The 25804-nt window shown below is 49.1% G+C and overlaps 1 protein-coding gene across 1 annotated transcript in view; it reads left to right on the plus strand.

Moving 5' to 3' along the window:
• Positions 1–289: 289 nt before the first annotated feature.
• CTNNBL1 (catenin beta like 1) overlaps positions 290–25804 on the plus strand; it is a 48929-nt gene continuing 23414 nt past the window's right edge. Inside the window, exons 1-14 of the mRNA XM_026862356.1 lie at positions 290–343; positions 836–1034; positions 1162–1308; positions 2957–3178; positions 4912–4931; positions 7154–7342; positions 9702–9808; positions 11068–11207; positions 14828–14925; positions 17075–17168; positions 17863–17954; positions 20346–20418; positions 20694–20752; positions 21458–21606. Of these exons, the coding sequence (XP_026718157.1) occupies positions 290–343; positions 836–1034; positions 1162–1308; positions 2957–3178; positions 4912–4931; positions 7154–7342; positions 9702–9808; positions 11068–11207; positions 14828–14925; positions 17075–17168; positions 17863–17954; positions 20346–20418; positions 20694–20752; positions 21458–21606 (1643 nt within the window). The remainder of the gene's footprint in view (positions 344–835; positions 1035–1161; positions 1309–2956; positions 3179–4911; positions 4932–7153; positions 7343–9701; positions 9809–11067; positions 11208–14827; positions 14926–17074; positions 17169–17862; positions 17955–20345; positions 20419–20693; positions 20753–21457; positions 21607–25804) is intronic.

Below are 25804 nucleotides of genomic sequence, written 5' to 3' on the forward strand. Positions count from 1 at the left end.
TGTTTGGGGGCAGTTTAGAACCAGGTGGGGTAAACTGCTTGTTTGTTGTCACAGGAGTGGATTTAGCCTGTTCCCCTGTGGATCGGGAGCGCTGATTTACAACGGTGTTTTGATACTTTTGCTGCGATTTGTGCACAGGGTAGTGTTCGCTTGTACTTTAATTCTTGGATAAACTGAAATGGTGGCTTTTCCCTGCTGATACGGTGAGTAAGAAAAGGACTCTAAGACATGGCCCACCTTGTAAGCGATTGAGTGGGGGAGTTACGTGACTAGATCTGCTTCTTAATTCATGGCCCAGGATCTCTGTGGGACGCAGTCCCGCGTGCCCTCCTGCTCTGCTGAGGTGAGAAGAATGTCCCACTGTTCAGGACGTGTCTGTGTTTCAGAATGTGTTATTTTGAGATGCACAGGGAAAGAGGGAAAGTTACCCCAGGGTTTGAGAAATTTCCCATCTTTTCCCAGTGGTATAAAATACCCTGGAGCATGGCTGTAAGAACAGGCTTTGAGAACTTCACTAGACGACTCCTTGATTCAGCTCCAGGACGTTTCCTTCAGTGGATCGCTCTGTCTCTGACATCTTTCCTGCTTCACCCCTTCGTGTGGCACTGGCAGCATAGTCCTATGTCCGAGATCTGCCCTAATTTTGTATTTCTCTACCTACCATTTCTCTGTGATTTTTCAGTATCAAATTAGAATGATCATTTCTCATGTTCCTTTAATTCTTTGGTCTCCTCCACCGCAGTTACAGTTAATGACGTCCTGTACTTGTTCTGTGGCGTGATTTACACCTAAGGCGTAGAAAGGTAAATCTGTGGTGAGCTTCTGTTTGCTGTAGGTTTTTAACGAGGTTTTAGACTGGGTCTTTGGCTCTGAAAATACGAAGTCTGCAGGACTGCCTTTGGCTCTGGAGGAAAGCGCGCATCCCCTTGCGTTGGTCGCTGTGATTCTGTGCGGCTCTCCAGGATGCACTTTCAACGCGGCGCTGTGGGTGACTGCTTATGGCAACGTGGGGCTGTATTCTCCGGGGGCTAGAGGTGAAGAAATGCTGCTTAGCTGCTGGGTATTTCTATTTTAATTTAGTTTCTTGCTGCTGAAATTATTCTTAGCTGCGGGACAAAACATTCTGCAGCTTTCAACCAACTGCTGGAATTGTTCCTGAAGGGTTTGTCCTGGCTCTGGCTCTCCTGGTCTCTCAGGTGAACGTGGACGGTCCCGTGTCAGCGGGTGAGATAACGCTGCAGAGGAAGGTGTTGGGTTTCAGCGTCGCCCAGTTCAGAGCTCCAGAATTGGGTAAAGGGGTGAATACAGGTGAAACGGGTGGAGGAGCAGAAGGCAGATCAATCACTCTGAGTCTGAGAAAACGAGATTCCCTTCTGTGAGGGGGTTTCTGGCTGAAAGATAGAAAAAGGAGTTGGAAACAACAGGTTTTGCTGCCTCCCTTCCTGCGTGGGTCAGGCGCCTGCCGTGGCTCTCAGAGGCAGCGAAGCCAGTGCCCTCCTGTCTTGTTTTTAGAAATGTACGTTCTTGTCCGCTGAACTTCAGAGCAGTCAGACTTCTGTTGCCACCGAGAGGAGGCTGCCCTGTGCGTGGCAGGGAAATGAAGCGAGCGTTGCTGCTGCTGGCGGGAGGCGGCGCGGTGGCTCCTTCGACAGCTCCTGACCTGCTCCACTTTTCTGTCGGGTGGAGCGCGGGTCGGGGCCTTTCCTGCGCGGGGCTGAGCAGTGGGCTGGCTCAAGATCTCCTTGTTCCCACTTGGTGCAGGGGTGGCACCGGCTGTCAGATGGGTGGGCTGGGTGGTGGGTGGTGCGCGCCTCAGCTGTCGGATTTTAATCCCTTGCTGCAAACGAGTCAGTCTTCTCAGCTCCCCTTGGCACGACCCAAAATAATTGTTTTTCTCTTACACTGTTTTGAATTTGTCTCCTCTAAATGCCTAATCTGTGCCCTTGCTTAATCAAGATGTTCTCCCTCAGTGACAAACTTGGCACAGAAGATTTCAGGCGCTGTGCCACCAGTTCAGCACCAAGTGTCTGCCAGAGTGGGGAAAAGGAACCTTTTGCAAAAAAAATACAATTAAACAGCACCTGGCAGTTTATACAAAGCTCAGGAATCCATAAACTTTATGTGTTGCTGCAAAACAGTTGCAGATGGTCTAAACCGATGATTAAATATTGCTGCTGTTCTGCCGAGAAAGACTGTGCCCAGATCCTCTGTGCCTGGTCTCCGATTATGGAGCGTAATTGAGGGGACAGAGCCAGCTCCGCTCCTGAGCAGGGATCGCTTCCAGTTGTCCTGCGAGGGAACAAGCGAGATTGTTTTAATTCTCATTAAATGCACATTTCACCACTGCGAGTGATCATTGCAAATCGCTAATTTTTTAATGAAGTATTAGTAAAATCAAATAACAAAAGAAGCAGTAAATAATGGGCTAAGGCCTGATGTCACTGGGCCGGGCGATCGCTGTTTGGAGTGGGCTGAGTTTGGAGCGGGATGGATCTCTGCCTCTCAGTGACGGCTCATCATAATTTCTGCTGCTGGTGTAGATAATTTACCGTAAATTCGCGGTGTAACGGCTGCACCTGATGGCAGAGGCAGCTCAGCCCAGCGGGCTGTTGACGACTTGCAGCTCTTGTCCTGCGGCGGGTTAAACCGAGGGGCCGTCACGGTCTCGGCCGCTGGCCCGCGGCACTGCCGGGCTCTGCTCCTGGGCAGCACGGGCCCCCTGCGGGTCCGGTGTCCGTGCGCTGACGGGGTTGCAAGCGAATCTTTATTTCTTGACGCGTTGTCTTTGGCCACCACAGCGGAGCACGTGTCAAAGTCTGTCAGGGCAGGGCCCTGCCCTGCGCCGCGCTCCTTGGGGCGGTGTGGAGCCCAAGGAGTGAGTCTGGAGAGGACCGGGCTTCATTCTCTCTGAAGTCCGTGTGGGTGCAGTGCACATGTTCCCTTTTGTTTGCCTCAGTTTGTGCGATTTTGGATGTCTTGGGACTTCTGAGATGTCTGGATTTCCCTGGTACCAGGAAGAGCAGGTACTGGTACCTGGTACCAGTTCTTCCAGTTTTTAACACTGAGATCCTGCACTGTCGTCTTCAGGAAGAAAAACCAATGAAAAGCAAGATTGATAGCAGCCTGATTTATCACGAATGTTGGAAACAAAATGAGGTTATTGAAGATACCTCTGGAGGTTTGGGGCTTGCTCTCAGGAGTCCGAAAAGGACAGCTCATGGGTAGCTTTCTGCAGGGGCTCTTGAGCAGGCTGCAGCCGGCTGAGATGTGGTCACAAGCGAAGCTGCATCACTTAGGAAGATTTGTTTCAGATTTCATTAACAAATAATTTCTGAGCTTCATAGTAACAAGGTTACCTTCCAAGCAGATGTCTTAGTAACATGAAACTCCGTTACTGAGACTTCTCTAAACCTTCCTGACGTTTGGAGAAGGCTGGATGCAGTCAGGGGCCTAAGCATTGTGTTTTCAGCTTCTACTTAATCCTGGAATTAATGTGCTTTGAGGGAGACCGGGCAGGGGCCCTGGGCAGACCCTCGTCCCTGGTTGAGGGGTGGTTCCTCTCCCTGCGGAGGCGCCCGGTGGGTGCTCCCCAGCGCGCCGCACCCCAGGCCCCCGCCCGGGCTCTGACAGCCTGGGACGCGCCCGTTCCCCTCCTGAGCGAGTGCTGCTGGAGACTAGAAGAGAAACAGAAAGATAATTCTCCCTTTACCAGTCACCAGCTTTTGTTTACTTTATTGTATTTTATCAGTGTTGGCTTTTTTTAAACCCTTTTGTGTTCATTGTTTTTTTGTGTGGTGATATCAGTGTTAGATTTAAATGAAAACGTCTTCTGAATAAATTACTGTGAATGCATCGCGTTCAACAGGAACAAAATTAAGCTTAACTAACAAAACAATTTAAAAATGCTTTTCTTGTGCGTTTTTCTAATGAATTCCATCTTCTTGCCAAATGCACCTTAGCACAACCGAATAAAAAATCCCCGCATTTTATTTATCAAATGATTAACTTTCCCTTTTCTACCAGAAAGGCAAAAACTTGTGTAGATGTGTGTGAAGCTACAAAATTATTTAAATAAGCGTGTTTAGACGCAATGTATGTTTGCTTAGCAAAATGCCCCGGTCTCAGTGCAACAATGTGTGTGTGCTTAATTCTTGTTGGTTGGTAACAGTCCTTCAGGAAACACAAACGCAAACCCGAGATGAAAACCGATGAACAGAAACTAATTCTTGCCTTAAATCTGTCGTTTCTGACCGTGCATCTCTTGTGCAATGAGCAGAAACCCAGGTGTTTCACTTATGCCTTGATTTCTTAGTTTTAATAGTGCTGGTTGGAAAACTGCAATATTCTGAGGAAGGTTTTGCATAACATCAATAACAAAAGGAAAAACCTTAATGCCTGCTTAATAGCGTTTCCCCGGGAATTCAATTACTGTCTATTGCCAATATGTTGGCAGCATTAATAATTGCACGCGGGGCACTTCCATAATTTATCATAATGATTTCTGTTATGTATTATAGAAGATTCTTCCCCCCCAACAATGCATAACTACAAAAAGGATAAAATAATTGAGATTGAAACAGGGTGTAAATTCTGATACTAAGGATTGTGTACTCAGAGGAAATGGGGTTGGTTTCATGATGGAGTTTTAATTTAGATTTTGTTCTGGTGATATAGTCCCTTCCCATGGTACATTACTTTGCATCTGACAAACCACCAGCTCCCTTGGTCCCTCATTACAGCTGCAGTCTCACGGAGGGTTTTGTTCCTTTCTTAATGTTTAGAAATGAGAGCAAGGAATGAGATTCTGACTCCCCAAATCAGGAACATCCAAGGCAAATCTTGCGGGGCTTTTTGCTGTAATTTCAGGACTTACTGTGTCACTAATTTCTATGTCTGTGTGTGTAATTGTAGCCTGTCAGAGGTGGTTTATGGTGAGTTGGGTATTACTGAGGAGTGAGAGGAAGGGCGTAGGAAGGACAGAGACCTGTGAGCCATTAAGGGCGCTGAGTAAGGAATATGTATTTACCAAAGTTTTTTCCTTAGATGATATCATTTGGAAGAGCATCTTTTTTTCTTTTTCTTTTCTTTATTGGGTTTCTGATTGCTTGGGGAGGGTTTGAATTAGTGGTTGTTGACTATAACACATTTGTTTCCAAATGGATCTATGTGACATTGTATTTTAGTGTACCTGGAGGATAATTAATAGGAATCTCCTTTAAAAACACCCCATTAACCAAAAAAAAACCCCAAACCAACGCCCCAAACCCTCCAAGCAAATACATTTTTCATTTCAGAGAATCTCCAGGTCTGCTTCTGCTTCACAGCTACTGAATTATGAGCTGAGTAACGGCTTTAAAAGTGCACGGGAGCACTTTAGAAGGGTTTTAAGTCAGGAGTGTACCATCCGTAATGGAAACAGCAGAGGAGATGGAGGGAGGAAGGAGATAGATAACAGGCTTTGAATAGGTCTGCCTGGGAGCTTCTTGAGCTTTGATTTGTGCTAATGTGTTGGCTGGGAAGCTTGATTTCTGCATCTTCCTCAGCGTGGTGACGACACGGTAACCCCGAAAGCACCGTGATCTCGGTCGCTCTGCTGGCCCGTCTGCTGCTCGTTATAGGTAATGCTTTAAGAGATTTCAGGGGGATCTTGTTTGGGTTTTGGTTTTTGTTTTCTGTTCTGAAAGCAGAGTTTGCTTGAGAGCAGAGCTTCCATTTGCTAGCTTTTCATTTGTAGTGAAAAATAAATACATCAGTCTCTCTGGGTTGTGCAGAGCATGCTGGGGTCTGCAGCGTGCTCATCGGAATCGCAGCAGGATTGCCTTATGAGCCTGGAAGATTTATTACCTGGGGCTCAAAAGTTCCCAACCTGCCGCGGAGCTGGAAGTTCCCACCTTGACGCCCGCACTCGTGCTGGACCTGGCAGGAGAATGGCACTGTCGCCTATTCCTCTGCACCCTGCTTTGAATCAGACCCAAGGACCCGAATCTCAGTTAAAAAGCAAGGCTTGTGTTCCAGAAATCACGGTGGGCCTTCTCTGATTTCAGACAGAGGGTCCCACAGAGCAGAGGAGTGGGTCCTCCTGCCGGATAATGTTTTATGACACGGGCTGGACAGATGTTAGACCTAATGGTGTTACAAAATCATCTATTAGGCAACTTGAGCGGTGATAGAAAGTAAAAATATTTTCTTATTGTTTTCATTGTTCTAAACACACGGGCTCCTTTTAAAGAGTAAAGAATTAAGCTTTGTGTTCCTGTAGTTACAGAGCGTGGAGTGCTCCAGCACTCCCAGCATGGTTGTCCTTCCAAAAAATAGGGGAGACCAAATTTCATATCCTTGTGGTTTTTGAAGGGAGAGGGTTTTTCCTTCTTCTGCAAATTCTTTCAACCCTTTTTGCCTAAATTAAAACATGGGATTAGGGTTAATGAACTCTTTCTTGTGCCTGGCAAATTACCTTTAATTTTGATAATTACATAGGAACTGTGGAATAAAACAATAGGCTGTTCTGAGTGAACGATAAAGGTCTGGGCACGGCTTCATCTGGTGCCAAGTCCCTGCAGCATGGCAGCGGGCAGCCCTGCCCCTGCCCTCCTGCTCTGAACTGGGCTGAGCCCGCGTGCAGGTGTCGGCAAACCTTGGACAGAGGGTGGGGGGAGTCACGGTGAGTTGGGATGCACACAGGAATTCGATACAACCTCCTATACCAGGTGGGTAAAAAATGATCTTTCGCTGTTCCCTGCTTGAGCCTGTCGGTCTTCTGCCTGTAAAAGCTGATGCTGTCTCGGCTGGGGTAGCTTGTGCCGGGCCGGGGCGGGGGTGCTGTCCGGCTGCCGAGCGCTTCGCTCCGGCCACTTCTTCTCTTTGCAACACCAGCCTGCGCCGCCTCTGGGGATATTTTCCTGTGAATTGTGTTCATAGATCAAACAAGGTAGGATGTTGACATAGCTCTTGGCAGAGCCATTCATCTACTCATGTGATGTTCCACTTCACTAAATTAATTTCCTTTCCAGTTTTCGGAGTTGTTAAGCGTTGTGTAAGCAAATGTTTTAAACAAGTTGTAAGAATTTCCTCAGTATGCCTTGTCATATTGGTATTCTGGTTTGCCAGGATCACAGAAGGCTTGTATTCACTCACCTTATTTCTCTGACTCTAGCCTAACCGAGGGACAAAAAGACCCCGCGATGAGGAGGAAGAAGAAATCAAAGCACGTCGGAAACAAGCCAGTGCACGAGAGCACAGTCGTCACAGGGAAGAGGAGGCTGCTGCGCTGGAAGAAACTGATGACGAGAAGAAGAAACTTCTTCAGATAATTGAGAGGGATGGAGAAGAGGAAGAGGAGGAAGTAAATCACTAGTGTCCTGTGGGAAAGGGGAGGCAGTGGGAAATAAGCAAACGCTATATCACTTCTCTGTGATTTCCATTTCTCACCGTGTAGCTGATGAGGCCGCTGGGTGATTTGTACAGCTGAAGGTTGTGGTTTTACTTTCCTGCCCGGAGGGGGGATTCAGTCATTTCAAACGGGGCTTCTCAGAGGTACCCTCGGGAGGTTTAAAGGGGGCGGGAGGGGGGCAAAGGGGAGGGAGAAGGGAAAGCTTTCAAGCCTAATCTTCGTTTTAGGCTGGGAACACCCAAATCACCTTCTAAAGTACATTTTTAGGAAATAGCTTCTGTGTTCTGAGCGGTTTCCTAGCTCTATTGTTCTCATCACTACCCCCAGCCGTGCAGCTTCTCCCACTCTCCCCCTCTTTGTAGCTGTGCAGCAGCAGCAGCAAATAAACAAACATTCTTCTATAGGAGAAAGGGCTGGGGTCAGAGGAGGGGGGTAGCAGCTGTCAAGGGTAAATGATTTCAAGCCTTGGAGACAGAAATCCAATGCAGCATTGGCCTTTCTGCCAAGGGCCAGGGAAAAGATCACTTTATAAATGTGACACATGGATTGGTATAAATCTAGAAGATATTTGCTTCCTGCTGCTTGTGTCCTGTTTGATAAAAAAACAAGTGATATTCACCACTGCAGAATCATGTAGCTTTGTAAAATATCATTGTCCTTTGTATACGGCATTGCTAGCGTTCGTCCCTGAAAATCTCCCTCAGTTTTTTGATGTTGAGCTATTGTCATTGCGGTTGTTGCTGATAGCAGAGAAAGATAACGCAGGATTTCTGTAGCATTTGAGCTCCAGGGAGGACGAATGGACGCAGCCAAAGGCCTCTTGACTGCCTGGAGTCTTGTGGATTCCTGCAGCGTACAAGTCCCTCGTTTTTGTCAAGTGGAGTTCTCCCATCCAGACATTTTAAGGGCTGGAAGTCCAAGGTTTCTTTAGAGCCAAAATGTCTTGTTTATTATCCTGGAATGCAGTTCGTGTAAGTGCCATCAAAACGGGCTTTGTACCAGCAAATGTGATGGAAGGAAGCAAATCTGTAGGACGCTCTAATACTGAATGCAAATTAAATACAAGATAGAGAGCCGAATCCAATGGAGAAATTGCAGTGAGATGTGTTAGAGAAAGCAAACAATCAAATGAAATAGAGGGAGGCAGCGCCAGCATGTGTGGCGGTGTGGATTGAAGGCCCGTTGCAGGAGGAATCTGGTTTGGGCCAATTACTGAATGGGGTGGTGACACGAGAGGGGCAGTGCTGAGACAGGTCAGGCCTGAGCGTGTTGGAAATCCAGTAATAACCAAAGACTGGACTGGTGATATCGTTGTAATGGAGTTTGCTGAAGAAATAGAAATTTTCTCTCTCGTACAGGATTGCTGCTTAGAGTCGTTAACCAAAGAGTCTTCACCACCAGAAGCAACTCTTGATTTAATCCTGCACAGGGGATGGGACACAGAACTTGGCTTAAGACGTGAAGGGGTCTGGTTGCTTTTTCGTTTTGAGGATTTCTCTTTAATGGTGATTGTAACGTCATCTAACAGAGGAGAGGGAAGAGGTTACACGAGAAAATCTACATCAGTGTTTTATTGTGCCCTAAAATTGTGAAACAAGGAAAATAATGGAATCGTGTTTGTAGGTGTCCGGGAGGTAACTGAAGTTACTGTACTGTTGTACGGTCATAGTACAGTGCCAACTGAGAAACACCTTGGAAGAAACTGGAGTAAAATATTGATTATTTTTTTCTTTAGAAAAAGACTTTAAAATAGAAGTGAAAGCTTATCCAAGTGAGGAAAATACAAAAGAAGATAAGCTCAGGGCAGTTATATGGAGACTACAAAACGAAATAGCACAATGAACTTTGGAAAAGAAACTCTTCCTGACCGTGAACTGCCGACGCAGATTAACGTGTCAGAGGCAAAAAGCCTCAACGCGCTGGCGGTGCCGGGCAGTAACAGGCGTACGGGAACAGCTTGGGGAGGCCGGGCCGCAGCACGACTGATGGGTTTTCATTGATACTCGGTTTTGGAAAGCGTAGGGAAGCTCTTCTGGTTCTTTCCCAAAGAACCTTCCATTGGGAAACCCCCGGTTTGTAAAATCTCCCGTCTGAAGGTTTTGCTCTGGGGAGCTCGCTCGGGGCAGAGCCGGGGCGAATCACTCAAGGGTGGCCGTGGAGTGCCGGTGCCGGGGCAGGTCTCTGCCGGGGCTGCGCTCCTGCCCCGCGGCCGGCCCCGCGCCCCCGCCTTGCTGTGCACGCTCTGTCCCGTTTGCCGGCTGACTGTTCCAACCATCCAAACCTCTGTTTTCTGCCCTTTTGATTCGGTTAGGAGGAACCTTTGGATGAAAGTTCAGTGAAGAAGATGATTCTCACCTTTGAGAAGAGATCTTACAAAAACCAGGAGCTGCGGATCAAGTTTCCTGACAATCCAGAGAAGTAAGATTATGCTCGGTCCCTCTCTGTTATCTTTTTTATTTTTGGTTTTGGGTTTCAGCCCTAAATCAATTTCTTGAATATAGAGATGGTTTTGGTTACCTGAGGCTTGTGTAACAGCAGTTATTGCCATGTAGTTCTTCTAAATTGTATTTGAAACTAACTTTGTTAATGAAAACCAGCGTTACCGAGACTCTGGTGGTGGCCGGTATATGACTGGCAGCATGAAAAGAATAATTAGCAATGAAGGGCAAAGTTCTGGTTTATTAAATTCTTGCTGTTGTCGATATTCTAGATTGTGAAACTTCAGGCATTGTTTTATTTTGGGAACACACAAGTTCAGTGAAGTTTTTTTAGTTTCGGTATCTGAGTAAGTGGCTCGGTTCTCAGAGAGAGAAAACCAGAGAAAATCGAGGGCAGAAGCTAAGGAGCTCTCCCAGCATCACCGGGGGTCGTCAGCCCCGCCGCAGCTCGCTCAGCTTTGGGGGGCGGCTCCTCTGCGCCGGCCTCTTCCTCACTGACCGGCAGGTGCGGGGGGTGTGTGGGGTGGCCTGAGAGATCGAGATCCTGGATTAGTGAGTTTTGCTTTCCAAATAATTAAAGATTTCCTGCCATCGTTTTGTGGGAAGGCGTTGTGCTTGCGTGTGCAGTCGGCGGGCTGTGTGGGAAGAAAATAATTTCATGTTGTGGAGGTTTGGATGCTGGGGTGTCTGGAGGCAGGCTGTGTGTGTGCTCCTCCACGCCTGCGGCTCTGGGGGGCCTCTGCTGCCTTCCATGGAGTTTTATTTTTCACCGTATTTCTTCCCCCACTTGAGTGCCATTATTTTTTGTCCAGTTTGCTGTTGTTTCCCTCACACAAATTCTTTTCTGGACTGCACTCCAGGCTGATAGAACCCACGGCCTGTGTGGTAGCAAGGGAAGGTGCCTCGCTCTGGGGAACTGTTTATGTGCAGGGTTTTTCTGTGTAGCCACAACCTCTTGAATTTTTAAAATTATTTTTTAACCGAGGTTCTAGAACTGATTTACAGAATAGGAACAAATCTGCTTATTTACTCTATGTAAATTGTGCAGTAGGAAGCTTCGCCGCCGCCGGGCTGGGGCCCAGGGTGCCGGGAGGAGGTGGGGGCCCGGCCCCGCCGCCGCGGTGACGCATCTTCCCTGGCGCCTCCCGCGAGGTGCTGGCCCCTGGTTTGAAAGGGCTCTGCTCCGAACACGACTGATGGACTTTTTGCCCTTTTGTTACCGCTTTTGTCTTGCGGCAGGTTCATGGAGTCGGAACTGGATCTGAATGACATCATTCAGGAGATGCACGTGATCGCCACCATGCCAGACCTGTACCACCTGCTGGTGGAGCTGAACGCCGTGCAGTCCCTCCTGGGGCTGCTGGGCCACGACAACACCGATATCCTTCGGCGGGGAAAGCAGCTCTCGGCGAGAGGCTCTCTGCAGACTTCCTGCTTTCACAGGCTCATATATATGTTTTTCTCTTCTTTCCCACCGCACTGAATATATGTCTGTGTCCAAGTGAAAACCTCCTTTGTTCACGTAATATTGATTCTGATTTTTTTCAGTGCTGTTATTCTCCTTTCTTGTTTTGTGACCCTTTCATCTCACTTTGAGTGGCTGTGTTAGAGTGTGCACAGGGGAACAGCACGGGACAAGCCCTGGTGTGGGCTTAGCAGCACGTAGCCTTGAACTGCGTGCAGACTTTGGAACAGCCCCCAGTAAAAATGAAACCAATTTACCCCTTTTGGTTGGGAGCTGAGCTGTCGTGCTTTCAGCTACTTGCCATAGACTCGCTCACCACAGTGTGATAAATCCTTCACGTGTCCACACCTTTAACTGGGTGTGCTCAGAGCCCGAGGCTGTGGGTAGCCCCTCTGGTTCTGTAAATACCCAGAGACTTATCCATGCTCAGTTAGTTCTTGTGTCACTGAATCTGATCTCTGTGTGCATCTGTCTCTTGTTCTCTGAAGACATCTCAGAGAGAGTTTTCTGTCTATATTGTTAAAGCTTTTGGTAGTTTTGAACAAAAACAGTGTCGTTTTTTTAATACCCTGGTGCTGTGATGCTTAGCCATCAGCTGATAAATAGAACTACGCCTGGCTTACCATTGTGTAGCCTTTAACAGCAGAGCTCAGCCTGCACTGCTTGTAAATATTCTACAGTAGATTAAGCTGAAAAATTGTGACATGATTTGAGAGATCGTGTGTGTGTCTGTGTCCTGGCAAACATTAGTGAATGGAGGGAGCAGTGGAGCCCAGTGGAAAGGGCACTGGTCTTACTTGGGACCACAGCAGGCTTTTCTTTTTCCTTTTTACTGATTCATGACCTTACGAAAGGAATTTATTCTTTCCTTCTTTCCTTTATATGTAAAGAAGTAGATGATACTTACCAGCTCTTCTGAGGCGTTTTGAAATACGCAGTGTTAAAAGGACTGTTAGCGCTAAACGTTGTGGTCAGCTGCACAGATCTCGGTTCTCTTTTAAGCACTTTCCCTTATAGTACTATGTGTTAAGAAATCATAATTCACTCTTTCTAAGTGGGTGCAGTGATAAAAACAAAACAAGCAGATAAAACCAAAACATGGGTATTTGATTGTGTACCAGTTCATGTTAGAAAGCGCTGCTTACATCTTTGGGTATTGTGACTCGTGTCTGGCTGAACCTTGGTGTGGTGAGTGCTGGGCCCTGCGGAGCAGTGAACACCGCAGCTCCCCTTAGCTGGGACCTGAAATGGAAGTTGCTCTCAATAAGTGTTTGTTAACAATTTACTGTTGTCCGGTGGGAGCCACCTACCACGTATGAGCGGTGTCATGGCCACCATAGTTTCATGACTTTTTTTTTTTTTGTTTTGCCAGACACCACAGGCTTTTTGTGTGCTGTGTGCATGGCGTTAAAGGCTTCTGCTGAATTTCTCATTCACAGGGAAAATACAAGCTATGGGGATTCTGCCCGGGATAGCAGAGCTGATTTGTAGCTGGAGCGTGCAGGAATAGAGTTTGCTTTGTCCTTTCAGCCGTGAAAGCTGTGTCCTGGGGTCACTGCTGCTGTCAGAGACTTGTCAGCATTTCCACTGTGAACTCTTTTTAATTGGTTTGCAGCTTGCCTGCCAGTTAGTCTGCGGGTAGAAATTTGGCCTGTGAATTGCAATTTTGGGAAAAGTATATTTCTTGTTATAAAACTGCTGAAGTGTTTTCAGACCCGTTAGAAGAGGACACGGGCTGTAGTAATGCCTCTTCATTGGGCTGCTGCTGGTGTCAGGCATGTGGGCATAAAACTCAATTGGTATAGCTCAAGTTTGCTAATGACTTTTTGTTAAAACAAGAGAAAAAAGATTTTTAAAATTAATTATTCAAGGAGGGAACTAAACAAATGGCTCTTCAGATGTGATTTAAATGTAGTGTCTTGAGGGAGCAATGCAAGGAGACAAAAGCAATGTCCAGGGGGAGCAAATAATCTGCTGAAAGATTCAGGCAGTTTTACACAAAAAATGTGAATGAAAGATGATCACTGACAAGATTTTATTAATGAAAGATAGGAAAGCTTCAAGTGAGGTTTGGTTTTTCTATCTCCTGAATTTTATAGGACAACTGGTACTCTCACTGTCAGCCTCCACAGAAGCCCCTAGACAGGAGAGCCCTGCCAGATGAGCTCCTCTGGCTGCAGGCTCTCTGCTCTGTTCTCTCAGAAAAGTCTGGCTCCCTTGTCTTCACGGCACCCCGTGGGTAGCAGCAGTCTCCAGTGCCCGCGCCTGTTCCCTCCCAGGTACTGGGCTTCCCGTTTGTTGAACTCCGGGAGGCTCCTGTGGGCCCGTTCCTCCAGCTTTTGTTAATCAATACTTGGTTCCTTGCAGAAGAAATGTAAGGCACGTTATTTTCTGTTAACTTGCTTATTGAGTTGTGCTCCAACGCGCTTTTAAAAATTGTACCCTGGCGCCTTTGAGCGTGTTTTTGTATGAGCACGGTGAGGAGTAACCACCCCTCTGGTTCCTGACGGCGGCTCCGGCTGAGGTGCTGTCTGCCCATCAGGAGGGCGTGCTGACAGCTTTGGCTCGGTGAAGGGGTGCTGGAGAGGGTAAGGTCTTGGTGACACACACCTGTGGCGCTGAGACGTGGCTTAACCCGGGGCGGGGACAGGCAGCTCCCTGACCGCCCTCCCTGAGACCGCATAGGCCAGGACTGAAACCTCGCTAAAATACACGAAAGTGCTGCTGCTGGTGTGTGAGAGCACATGCACTAACAGGGGAACTGGGAGGCTGGATCGTTAGCCTGTGCATTTTAAAGAGATTCATCACAAAGTTGTTATATAGGACATGCAGTTTTCTACCCCGGTGGGACCGGGGCAAGATTGATCAGCATGTCTGAGAGAATAGGAGAGTGGCTCTAATGAGCTGGAATGCGTCTCGTCGTGCAGGAGAGCCGTGTAGCAGCCGGGCGAACCCTGTGTTATGCAGCCCGGAGTTAATGAGTGAAAATTGGGCTGGCAGAAGCTGCGCTGCTCCTGCGAGGCCCGCGGTCAGAGGAGCATGCTGGCCTAATTGGGCCGGGCAGGAGCGGGTGGTGGCTCCCGTGTCCGGCAGCGCCTTGTTAGCTGCGCGCCGTGTCGGGTTAGCGGCGTGTCACGGAGAGCAGAGTGCCCAAATCACATTATTATAACTCATTTCTCTTAGCTGATACTCAATCTGGACGATGCAAGGTGGTGCCGCGTTATACCAGCTCTAGCAGTTTTGATTTGAAAAAAATCAAAAAATAGGTAACGTCAAGCAATAGTAAAACTGCCTGATAGAGTAAGCCTGCAGTCCCGTTTGGTTTTATCGTGTGTAATTGTTAGGATTCCCTGACTTTGGTGCTTATGAGACTCTGCTGAAGCAGCGCCTGCCCTCGGCTCCGGGGGTCTGTGCCCCGCTGCTGCAGGGTGCTCCCAGCTGCTTGGGGCCGCGCCGTGCGCGCGCTGGCCTCAGCCGACCGCTGCTGACCTGACGTGGGCCGTCTCCGTGTTGGTTGTCCTTAACGCCTGGCACATGTTTCCATAGCCGTGGTGGACTTGCTCCAAGAGCTGACCGATATAGATACTCTCCATGAGAGTGAAGAAGGAGCTGAAGTCCTCATAGACGCTCTAGTAAGTAGCCGCCTCCCCGTGCTGTCCGTGCCCCGACGTCTGCCTGAGGCAGGGCGGCAGCACGCCCCGAACCGCCCTGCCCACCGCAGCCACCCGGGCAGGAGCCTCCCTCTGCCTGGGGCGGCGCTGGGGGCTGCCGGGGGTGTTTGCCGTGCCATGTCAGAGCTTGGGGAGTGGGGTCTTCTCACACCGTGAGTCCAGGTTGTGCTTTTTGGAAGGAACGTGCTCGTATTGCAAAATTTGTGCAGGCTGGGAGATTTTTTCATGCAGTGAGGGAGAATGAAGTAACACTTGTGATTTCATCCATGAAAAATTGATGTTTGAGGCAGGGCTCAGACTGTTTTCTGAAGAGGAGTGGAGGCTGTTGTGGTCTTTCAGACTGACCTTTCACATGGGAGATGAGTAGTCTTCTACCCAGTAACTCTTGTTTCCAACCCCAAAGTCTGTGTTTGATGAACTGGAAGATCTGTTGTTATAGTGAGGGTACGCATTTTTCTTAACCAGGAGTGAAAGCTTGAAAGTTTCCATGTACCAGCGCTAATGCATTTAAGGGCAGAGGCGCGTTTAGAGGTGATGATCCTTTTTGGCGCAGAGATTAAACAACCCCACAAAAATACCTACGTGCAGCAGAAGATGCATTGCTCAGTCTCAGGTGCCCCCTGCCTGGTTAACTCCCTCGGGTGCCTCTTGGCCTCCATGGTGCTGGACTTGCCCCTTCCCTGGCACTTGTGCTGGGTGCCCGCCGCTCCTCGGCCATGGGAGGAGGATGCTGAGCCGAGCAGAAGCCCCTGGAGAAGTGATGCCCAGAACTTGAGATGTCCACGTCTCTCTACCTTTGGCAGCTTCTGCCGGTGAATCGCTGTGTTTGTGAAATGATGTGGCTGTGTCTTGTTCTGTGACTATTATGTTGAGATTGAAAGACGTGGAATTACGGGTTTTCTTTTGTTTGCTTTGTTTGGCTGCTCTGTTTTCTCCTACAGTCCTTCTTGTCCAGTCACTATAATGTTGCCTTCCAAAGGTTAATGACAGTTGCCCAGAGCTGATTTCCTCCAGCTGGCCTCTGGGCTGTTCTTAATTACTCTGCCTTTGTGGAAAGATTGCTGGATGACCGAAATGGTAGAGAGGAACTGCTAGCGAAGATGTTTTCTATAAAATGTGCAGAGAGGTAGTAAATCAAGTGAAGGTTTTTTTTCTCTGTTTTCCTTGTCACCAGCCCATTGATAATAGCCAAGTTTTTGAGGTTTTATTGTCCTCTTTGAAAGAAACAGGTCAGGCATATCTTGAGAGATATGTTTAGATGTCTGCTTTTTTAGATTACTTTTTTTTTTTTTTTCCCAAAGCAAGTAGGTATGATGTAGGTATGTGTGAAGTTGCACTCGCTTCCTCGGCAGCTGGTACTTGTATTTTTTCCTGTGTTCCCTCAGCCCAAAGCTAGTTAGCGGTGTTTGAATTGGAAATGTTATTTTGTTTAACTTTTCCAAGCTCCTGTCCACAATGGAAAGTTAGCCGAAGTCAAGCTGGACTCTGTCCCACGGCAGCTTTGGAAGTGCTCCTTGCGTTAGCTTTTTGGTTGGGAGGCTCCGCTGCAGATGTGGGACCTGCTCCTGCCCTCGATTTGTCTGGATTCGTTAGCGTGCTGAGCTCAGCTCGGTGCAGAGCGCAAGGCATTTGGGTTAGTGTCTGTGTGTGAGCTCCTTCAGCCCTGAGGGGGAAGGTGTGCCAGGAGCGGGGGCAGACGGGCAGGGAGCAGCTGCGCGTGGAGCTGCTGGCAGAGCTGGGCGCTGGCCCATCCGTGGTGGTTGGTGGTGCCTCGCACTTCAGAATTCCGAGGGATTATAAATCAATCAGGCTCGTTCAGGAAGTAAGACTGTGACAAGGTGCATGTTTTCCTCCAGATGTTTTTCTGTTTAATCTGAACCACAAAAGTTGTTTAATTAATTAGGACAATAGTGACAGATTTACTTGGTGATTCCTTTGCTTCCTCTGAGATTTCAGAGCAAGATTGTTAACGTCTTCTGATCATGTCTGGCAGGGTGTTTCAGTAGGGCTTATTGATTTTTATTTATTAACCAGCCCGTTCTTTCTCCACCTTCCCTTTTTCAGTCCTCTTTCTTACCTTTTTATCTTTCCCATGACCCCGGTGATTTAGGTGGAGGGCCAGGTCGTGGCCTTGTTGGTCCAGAATTTAGAGCGCCTGGATGAAAGTGTGAAGGAGGAAGCTGATGGTGTCCACAACACGCTGGGTAAGTGCCTGTGCACAGCCTCTCGCTTCTTCCTGTGTTTTGTGAAGGCGGGTGGGCTGTCCCTCCCCTCCCCTCGGGCCCTCCTCTCCCCGCGAGCTGCCAGCGCTGCGGTGGGGGACCCGGGGCACCGGCAGCTCCGCTGCCCCCGAGTTCCCTGCGCGCTTGCCTGGCAGCTCTGCTTACCCCACCGAGGGCTCTTTGTGGCTTACGATGTATTTAACTTGCAGGTGGTAGAACACCTGCATTTCAGGTAGCCCCTCGTTACCTCTCTGTTCCCCAGTCTTTGCACAGCACCTTTCCAGCCTGTCGCCGTCATTAGCATCTAAACCATCCTCTGCCCCTTTCGGTCCTTCGGGACTGTGATCTCCTGAGGACTGAAAGAATGAGAGACACTGGAAACATGAGTTTTGGAATGTTTACTGCTGCTGGTGTTAGTTTAGTTTTGTGCAGTGAGTAAAGGGAAGGATCTTGGGCTTCTTCCAGCAGGAGCTGGCGTCACCGAGGATGGGCTGTGTGGGCAGTGTAAAAACAGAGAGGGCATCGTTCACCTGAGCTTGTCTCACTCAAAGGTAGTTTTGTGAATAAGATGTAGCTTTGAGGAGTGCAGCCCCAGGGAGGACCTGGCAGAGCAGTGCTGATACAGGCCTGAGCTGAAGCGCAGGTGGGAAAACCTCTGTTTTCTGTGTCTCCTCAGCAATCGTCGAGAACATGGCAGAGTTCCGCCCGGAGATGTGCACGGAAGCCGCGCAGCAGGGCCTGATGCAGTGGTTGCTCAAGAGGCTGAAGGTGAGCTTGTCCTCTGCTGTCCTCTGGGAGGTGTCGCAGGGAGAACTGTCAGGGCGCTGCTCTGGGACCCGCGGTGGGTGAGGCGTTTGGCACAGCATGAAAGGCCCGAGGCTACTTACCGTTGGCCCTTTCCGTTTGTATAAGTTATCCTTGTGCTGAATCCTAACATTTGTCAAAACAGTGAATTCAAAACGCGCCTCGAACTGGGAGGGATGTCCCTCTGACTTACTATAAGCTAGCAAAGCTGAAGGAATTGGCGTTACGTGTAAGGAGCTCTACACAATGTGATGGAAGTCTGTGATAGAAGTGCTCTCCATTTCTGTACAGCTTGCCTGGAAAAGCATCTGTAACGTCGAGTCTTCCTGAATGTCTTTGGGTTTACAGTTTAACTCTTGTGTGAACGGATGCTTGAACATGGCCTGGAAAACACTGTAGGAAAGGAATGGATAGTTCGGCACTCTTACAGAGCTGGTGGAGGAAATTTAGCAAACAGATTCTGGCTTTTTCCTAACCCTGTTAGTCAGGCATGAACACTTCCATACTTAAATGTCTTCATGGTTGGAAGGCCTCTGAATCACCAAAACACTCTGTCAGCTTTGTAAGTGTGCAGATACCCCCCTGTGCATCTCATATACTTGTTAGCAGAACTGACCTATAATTTCTCACTACAGGTAGTAACATAATTATATTCCTTTTGCTTAAAAACAAAAAGTGAAGTTAATTTTATTCCAGGCAGGTATGTCCTGCTGCCTGCCTTGTAATTACTCTGGCAGCTGAGAGACCTAGCAACTGGGGAAGGCAAAATAATCACAACTTGCTTGGTGCCGCAGAAGATGGATGTTGAAGGTCTCAAACCTTGGTGCTGAATGTGTCTTTCCTTGCCCTGGCGCGTGTTCGCTCTGGTCTGGGGACGTGTGGTCGGGCAGCGCCGCCTCTCGCGCAGCCGCCACCTGAGGAAACCCTGGGCTGGCATTTCGCTGTGGCAGCGCTCAGCCGCGAGTCTCGCCCTGACAGATGTGGTTGGGATTAAACCAGGATCCCAGCACCTGGGCAGAGCGTCGCTGCGGAGCGCGTCTGCGGGATGAGTTTAAAATCCGAGCTCTGCCTGGGCGTCGGCAGGGACGTCTGGCGCGCAGCACAGCGTGGATTCCTGTGCGCTGGCTGCCTCTCGGCTTGGGTAATCGTGTCCTGACTGTCAGAATGGCCTCGCCAAGCGGAGCCGCTCGCCACTCCACACGCGGGCAGGGTTGGTGGTGCTGTGCGCCGCCCCCAGGGACGGAGCATCGCTCCTGGCACAGGCCGTGGGACAGGGCCCCCCCGGCCCCCGCGGGAGCTGCTGCCACCGCCCTCCTCTGCAGCGCGGCTGGGGAGCGCTGGCAGCGGAACGCTTGGTGTAAATTCGGTAGTTGGTGGCGTTTGGGATCTCCCTGCTCCTCGTGTCTCTGTTGGGTGGTGCCCGCGGTGTGGCCTCCCCCGGGTGGCTGGCCCAGGGCAGCCGGGCCGGGCGCTGCCCACCCGCAGGAGGGAGGAGGGCGCCTCACAGACGCCCTGTTTAACCCTAGTACTTGCTGCTGGCTTTTTTTTCCCCACTCTCGAATAGTGGAATACAAATAGCTGGTAACTGATGATTTTTAACATTTTTTTTGTTTATTTTATGAATTGCTTCAGTAAACCAGTTCGCATTATTATCTGATCAGTTGACGTTTAGTCTGTGTAGATGAAGCTACTTTGGCAGCAGGCAAAAACATTGGATCCAGTTCAGAGTCCCACTTTGGGGATGATTTTTTTTTTTCTTCAAATTCAGCATTTTGGTTTCATTAAGTTTTTTTATTTTTAACATAATTTAGTATGGAGAAAATGTACAAAATGAAAGTTATGTGACTGTGCAGGCTAAACCCATCTCACGTTCTGCTTGTGACGTTGTGATCCTCACACAAAACCCTGGCAGTTACTGTTTGATGTTATTGTGATGTATTTTCTGAAATTTTGGTTTTGGTGACAGGTACAGACTTCCAGAATAGGGATAAGCCTCATGCACTCGTATAACAACAGGGAAAATTTATCACAGGAAAGAGATGTGGTGTTGCAGACAGCTGGAGACTCCTCAGGGGTTTTGAGCCAACTTGGTCAAACCTACTTCCATAGGCCAGCGTGGAGGATCAGAGCTGAGTTTCTACACATGTGTGCATGAGCACACACCCCCCCACCCTGAGACCCCTGAATCGGAGAGAATCGCCCCTGTTCTGTCCCTGCAGCTACTGCGAAGTTACCGCTCTTGTACTTTGGTTTCAGCGTTGCTCATACGTTTGGTGATTTGATTAATGTGTTCCTTAAATCAGTGAATCCCGGGGCCGTGCCCTGATGGCTCTCTTGTTCCTTCCTCACCGACAGGCTAAGATGCCTTTTGACGCCAACAAGCTGTACTGCAGCGAGGTGCTGGCTATTCTGCTCCAGAACAACGACGGTGAGCCCTGCCGTGGTGTCGATGCTGTGTTAGGGTGGGATCCAGACTTCCTTCAGACCAGCAGCGCTCTTCTGCCTTCGGCTTCCCTTCGCCTCCGCTCTCCCCGCCGTGCGTGCTCTCTCGCGTGCGCATGCACCCTCTCTCTCTGCAGCCTTTGTATTCTGTCAAGCCGTATTGATTTTGTTCACTGATGTATCAGCGTTAGATGGCTGTAAAATCTGACAGTTAGCTTCATTTTTCTCTCTCTTTTCCCCCGTCCCCCCACCTCCGTCTAGACAACAGAGAATTGCTTGGGGAGCTGGATGGGATCGATGTGCTGCTTCAGCAGTTATCCGTGAGTAATTCACATCCGCCCGCTCTGCCGTCGGGAGGCTCGCGGGCGGGTGGAGGAGCTGGAGCAGAGTCTGGCTGTGGCGCTGTCCTGGCCGACTGCAGCTGCTGAAGGACAGCGGTGCCCCGTGTTTAGTGGCAGCATAGTCCCTGAACAGCTCCCGCACGAGTGTGTCATCCATGGTAAACGAGGTTAATCCCTGTTTTAAAGCTGTTAATGTGGAGGTATGCAGAAGTCAAACTATTTTGTTCTAGTTGCATGGCAAGTAGGAGGCAGGCAGGGTTGGAATTTGGCCGTCTTCAGCCTCCTCCACTGCATGTGCCTGCCTCTGAGCTCCCTGAAGGTCGGGTGTTCGTAGCTCCCTTCTGTCCCTCGAGGTGGCACTGGCTGCAGCACCCTCAGGTGAGCGCCGTGCCGAGGACACTGGTGAGAAGCTTATCCACGTGCTGTTGTGAACTGGGCAGTCGGGGAATTCGCCTTGCCCTTCGGGGCCCCGATTAAATCCTGCATTAGGCTGCGGCACGTTTGTTGGTAAACGGCCAGGGCAGTGGAGAGGGCACCGGAGTTGAGAGACACGTGTGTGACTGTTGGCTTGTGCCTATCGGGTGCTGAAGGCTTGTGATGTAAAATGTTCGTGTCTGCTCTACGGCAGCGTGGACTAAATTGGGCTCTTCATTCTGGGGTGATTTTGTTTTCTTTGTCCTGCAGGTGTTTAAACGACACAACCCTAGTACAGCAGAAGAGCAGGAAATGATGGAGAACCTCTTTGACTCCCTTTGCTCCTGCCTGATGCTCAGTTCCAATCGCGATCGCTTCCTGAAGGGCGAGGGGCTGCAGCTGATGAATCTGATGCTGAGGTACCCAGATAACTCTGATTTTTCTTGTCTGCTTTTGACGTACCAACACACCTCCTGGCTACGTGTTTGTGGTTTTCCATTATACTTGTCTGTCTTCTCTTTCTTTTGTTTCCCAGCATGTAAGTTGGACCTTCTCAGGCACAGAAGCTCTGCTCTTTGTCTTTAGCTTTGTTTCCCGAGAACTGGGGTTACTCCAGTAGCTGCTGGCCAGTAACAGCCACTGGTAACAGTAAACTGCTGCTGGTTTTTGCTGGTGCCTGGCTGGTTGGCAGACCCCAGGAGATGATGTATTCCTGCAGCGACGGCTGGGCAATGCGCAGCAGCAGGGAGCTGAATAAATAACCAAACGTGGATTATTCAGATAGGAACTCTGGGTTTTCTTGAGGCTAATTAAAGAAAAGCTCCAAAACTAAGAACGAGAGGGAAGCCTCCCTCTGCCTTGAGTACTAAGCTGCTGAGCTAGCCTTGCAGAACTAATTACTTACACTTCTTGTGCCATGTGGGTGGGACTCAGTGTTTGGATTTTTAACAGCTTTTTCCCCATTTTTGGACTCTACTGTTTACTACTCTGTACCAGGATCCCAGCTGGAAAATGATGACAAGAGGAAAATTTCTCCCTGAATGCATTTCCCCCCGACCCTGTAGTTGTGAAGGTGTTAGGAGGGACAAAGCCTGACTTAGACACAGCTGCTGCTGGTGGTTAATGGAAGGAGTTTCCAAGGCCTCAGTCTTCTGATGCTTAGGAACCACCTTACTGTGCAGCCAGGATGGGATTGGTAAAGTGACAATGGGAAAAAAGTAACAATTCATGGAATGTTTTCTAGATGCTTATAGCACTGCTCTCCATACACATGGGCTATACTGACAGTTGATTTTTTATTTTTTTTTTAAACTCTCCCAATCTAGTTCAGATGTGTAGAAAAGTTGTTCTTTCCTGGCTGTTTGAACAAATAATGCAAGTCAATAGTTGACTGAGTCTTTTCCCCAGACCAGCTCCCTTCTGGCCCAACTTGTCCTACGCTGCACTGCCTGGACAGAGAGAGTAAACTTCTTGCCTCTAATGGTGTCCTCAGACTAGAGTTGAAAGCGTTAAGCTGGTACTTTTGCTGCAGATTCATGTTTTTCCTCTTTTGAAGAGCTGCCAACAGCTTTCCTCAGTATTTGACACTGTGTTGTTGACATGTTAGTTCATTCCTATACACGATATTCTGTTTTTGTCTCAACACCCCTAAGGAGTGACACTGCAGGGTTCTGACCCCGATGATCACGCAGGTGACCTAGAGCATGTGGGATTGGTGACACTCAAGCTGTGTGCACGTGTCGGGGTGGCTGCTGGGAGCCGCAGCGCTGCCCCGGAGCGGCTCCTGCTGGCCGCCTGCTGTTTCCTTCCCACGTGGGGAGCTTCCCTCCCAGGCCTGGCGAGACGTGGCTGTGTATGTGTTATTTAAATGGTTAACACGGATCTTCGGAGCTGCTGGACCGCGGGGCTGAGCTCTGCGATCTCCGGGCACCTCGTGAAAACCAACCTCCTGGGTTCTGAGTTCTGGCGCTTGGTCAGCAGTGAGGGAGTGAACGCTGCGGTCAGGTGCTCTGTGGAGATGGTCTGATGGAGGGAAAAGCCCTGGTTGTGGAGGTGAAAATCAGGGAGGGGGTGCTGGGAGGAGGCAGCTGCGTTGGGAGCAAAGCTCGGGACGTGTTCACTGCCGCCGTGGGGGCTCCTTGCTTTGGTTGCAGCAGAACTCTCTGCTGGACTTGGCGCCTCGGTGAGGAAGATGGGGCACGTTTCTGTAGCTTGCAAACCACCAACGCAAAGCGCCTAAGAGCTGATGCTGCAGGGTTTTGGTGTTTGTTTGCTTGTGGGGTTTTCACGTATTTTAATAAGCAGAAGATATGAAATGGCTATTAATTCTGTCAGCCTCTGTTATCACTGGCAGTTCTCTTGGTTTGTGCTTAAAAGCTCTTGCAGGTGCTCGGTTTTTCTGGGACAGAACTGCTTTGGCACCTGCAGGCTGGCACTTGGAAACGGGGAGTGAACCTTGGTAGTGTGCCCTGGAGCGCTGCAGTGTTGCCCTTCTTTGTGGTTTATCATGAAGGTATCAAGAAGACGTAGAACAGAAATGCCATGCAGTCGTGATTGACCACCTCGCCCACAAACAAGGCAGAATATTTTTCTCTCCTGTCGGTGTTCTCTGAAGACTGGGGGGAGAGATCTGTTATTTTTTGTTTTTACTTTGAAGGTGGTTAATCATTGTACCATAGCCTGTGCGGATGAAAGGACAAATAAGCAAAGTTGAAAGTTTATTGACATGATGTGAGATAGATAAGCTGTGCGAGAATAAAGATATCAAGCTTGAATCTCCATTACTGTCTCGGAGAACGTAGCATTCTGTATCTAGTGCTGAGATTGTTCTGTTAATAATGGTCGTGCACAGACCTGGAGGGGAGTACAGCAGCTTTCAGCTGAGCGTTTCACGTGCTGGAGAGATCCTACAGACAGCGATGGAAACGGGGCTCCTTTCGCTTACGCTGAGCCTTAAAGTGCCTGGCCAGCAGTGGGGGATGATGTTGTATTGGGGGAGCTTCTGCTGGTTTGTGGGGAGCTGGTGGTGGCGCCTGGAAGTGAGCACAGTGTGGCTGGTGGGCCGCTCGTGCGTGTCCACAGCCAGTCCGGGGCGTGGGGCTCAGGTCTCGGGTTTGCAGTCGGCCACTCCACAGAGCCGAGGGGTCTGGGGGGAGAAGGCCAGACAGGGAAGGAGGGAGCCTGTGACAGCGGACGTGAGGTAGGAAGTTTTGAAGTAGGATGCAAGCACGGGTATTTAATTATTTGATTTGCATCTCTGCAGCAGTGGAGGCTCGTTTATTTTATGGGGCGTCTCTATCAAAAATAAGATGGTTTATCGAGGTGGTAACCACTGGTGGAAAGTTTATGAATATCACACAGATTTACATTCAATTTTTTTTCTAGGTCAGGAAGCGCTTTTTAGTACCCAGTCCCTCAGCCTTGCCGTGGTATAACCTAAATGTAGTTTACCTTAGAGCCAAAAAAGAGAAGAACAGGCTTGTAATGTCAGTTCCCTTGCGCACGCTGACAGGAAGCTTATTGCTTTTGCTGTAAAACTGTGTTAAGGTTTGGAGGAGATGCAGCCACTCGGTTCCCAGGGGATGTGTCAAGAAGATTCTCCGTTGCATAGGGAAAATGACGTGTGGCTTTCGCAGTTATTAACCGGAGGCGCGTGTGTGTGCACAGGGAGGTGCAGCAGAGGGGCCTTATGGAAACGGGCATCGCGATTTTCTATTCTGCAGCTATTCCGTGGCTTTTCCTGACCCTCGGTAGAGCGCTTACTCCTGTACAGCAAAATCAACCCCCTACGGCTCCCCAAAGCTTGACTTACAGCTATTGCAGCGTGTATTTTTTACTATTATTAAAATCCTTGTGTTTTCTTGTCCTGCTGTTCCTAATGACCCTGTGGAAACTTAGACTGTCTCTTTGCTAAATCTTCTAGTTAATTAAACAGAGCCACTTCATGCAGCACTTTCCAGGAAATCTAGAATTGGGGTTTTGCTAGTATTTTGGGAAGTGAGATTGTGTTACGCTAATATGGAAAAGTCCCAGTAATGTTAGCACCTCTTCTTTCTGAAATGATAAACGTGCCGAAAGAGTTTTCTCATGTGTAAAAGTACTAAAAGGAGGAAAACAATGGTTAGCAAATAAATTTGTAACTCGGGGCTCTGTGTGAAGGCTGAGGTCACTCCCTCTTCGGCAATACTCACGTATGCTTGTCTTTGAATTAGCGTTCAGCTAAAAGTTACCTCAATAAGCACAGATGAGACTAAGATAAACTGCTTGCCCTCTGGCAGAATAAATATTTCAAATAAAATCAACTCTAGACAGTCCAGTCAAGCAGCTATTGATCTCTAAAAGCCTGAACTTAAACCCAATGAATATTCCAGAGATCAGCTCTGTGCAACCTTCCTAAATGCTGATCAATATGCAATTACTTCCCCTGAAAACATTTCTTATATTGTCTGGCCTAAGAGGTACTTTATTTTTAGCTCCCCGCAGTGGGGGTGGGCACTGAGCCCCCCTGCTCGGCTCTGCCCGCGGGTGCAGCTGGTGCCCGCCCGCTCCCAGCCGCCGCGGGGCTCCCGCCAGCCTCCTCGTGCCCGTCGGAAGCGCCCGCGCGGGGCCGGGGAGCTT

The sequence above is a fragment of the Athene cunicularia genome (genome assembly GCF_003259725.1).
Source record: "Athene cunicularia isolate RWA chromosome 20 unlocalized genomic scaffold, athCun1 chr20_part2, whole genome shotgun sequence".
NCBI classification, from domain to species: Eukaryota; Metazoa; Chordata; class Aves; order Strigiformes; family Strigidae; genus Athene; species Athene cunicularia.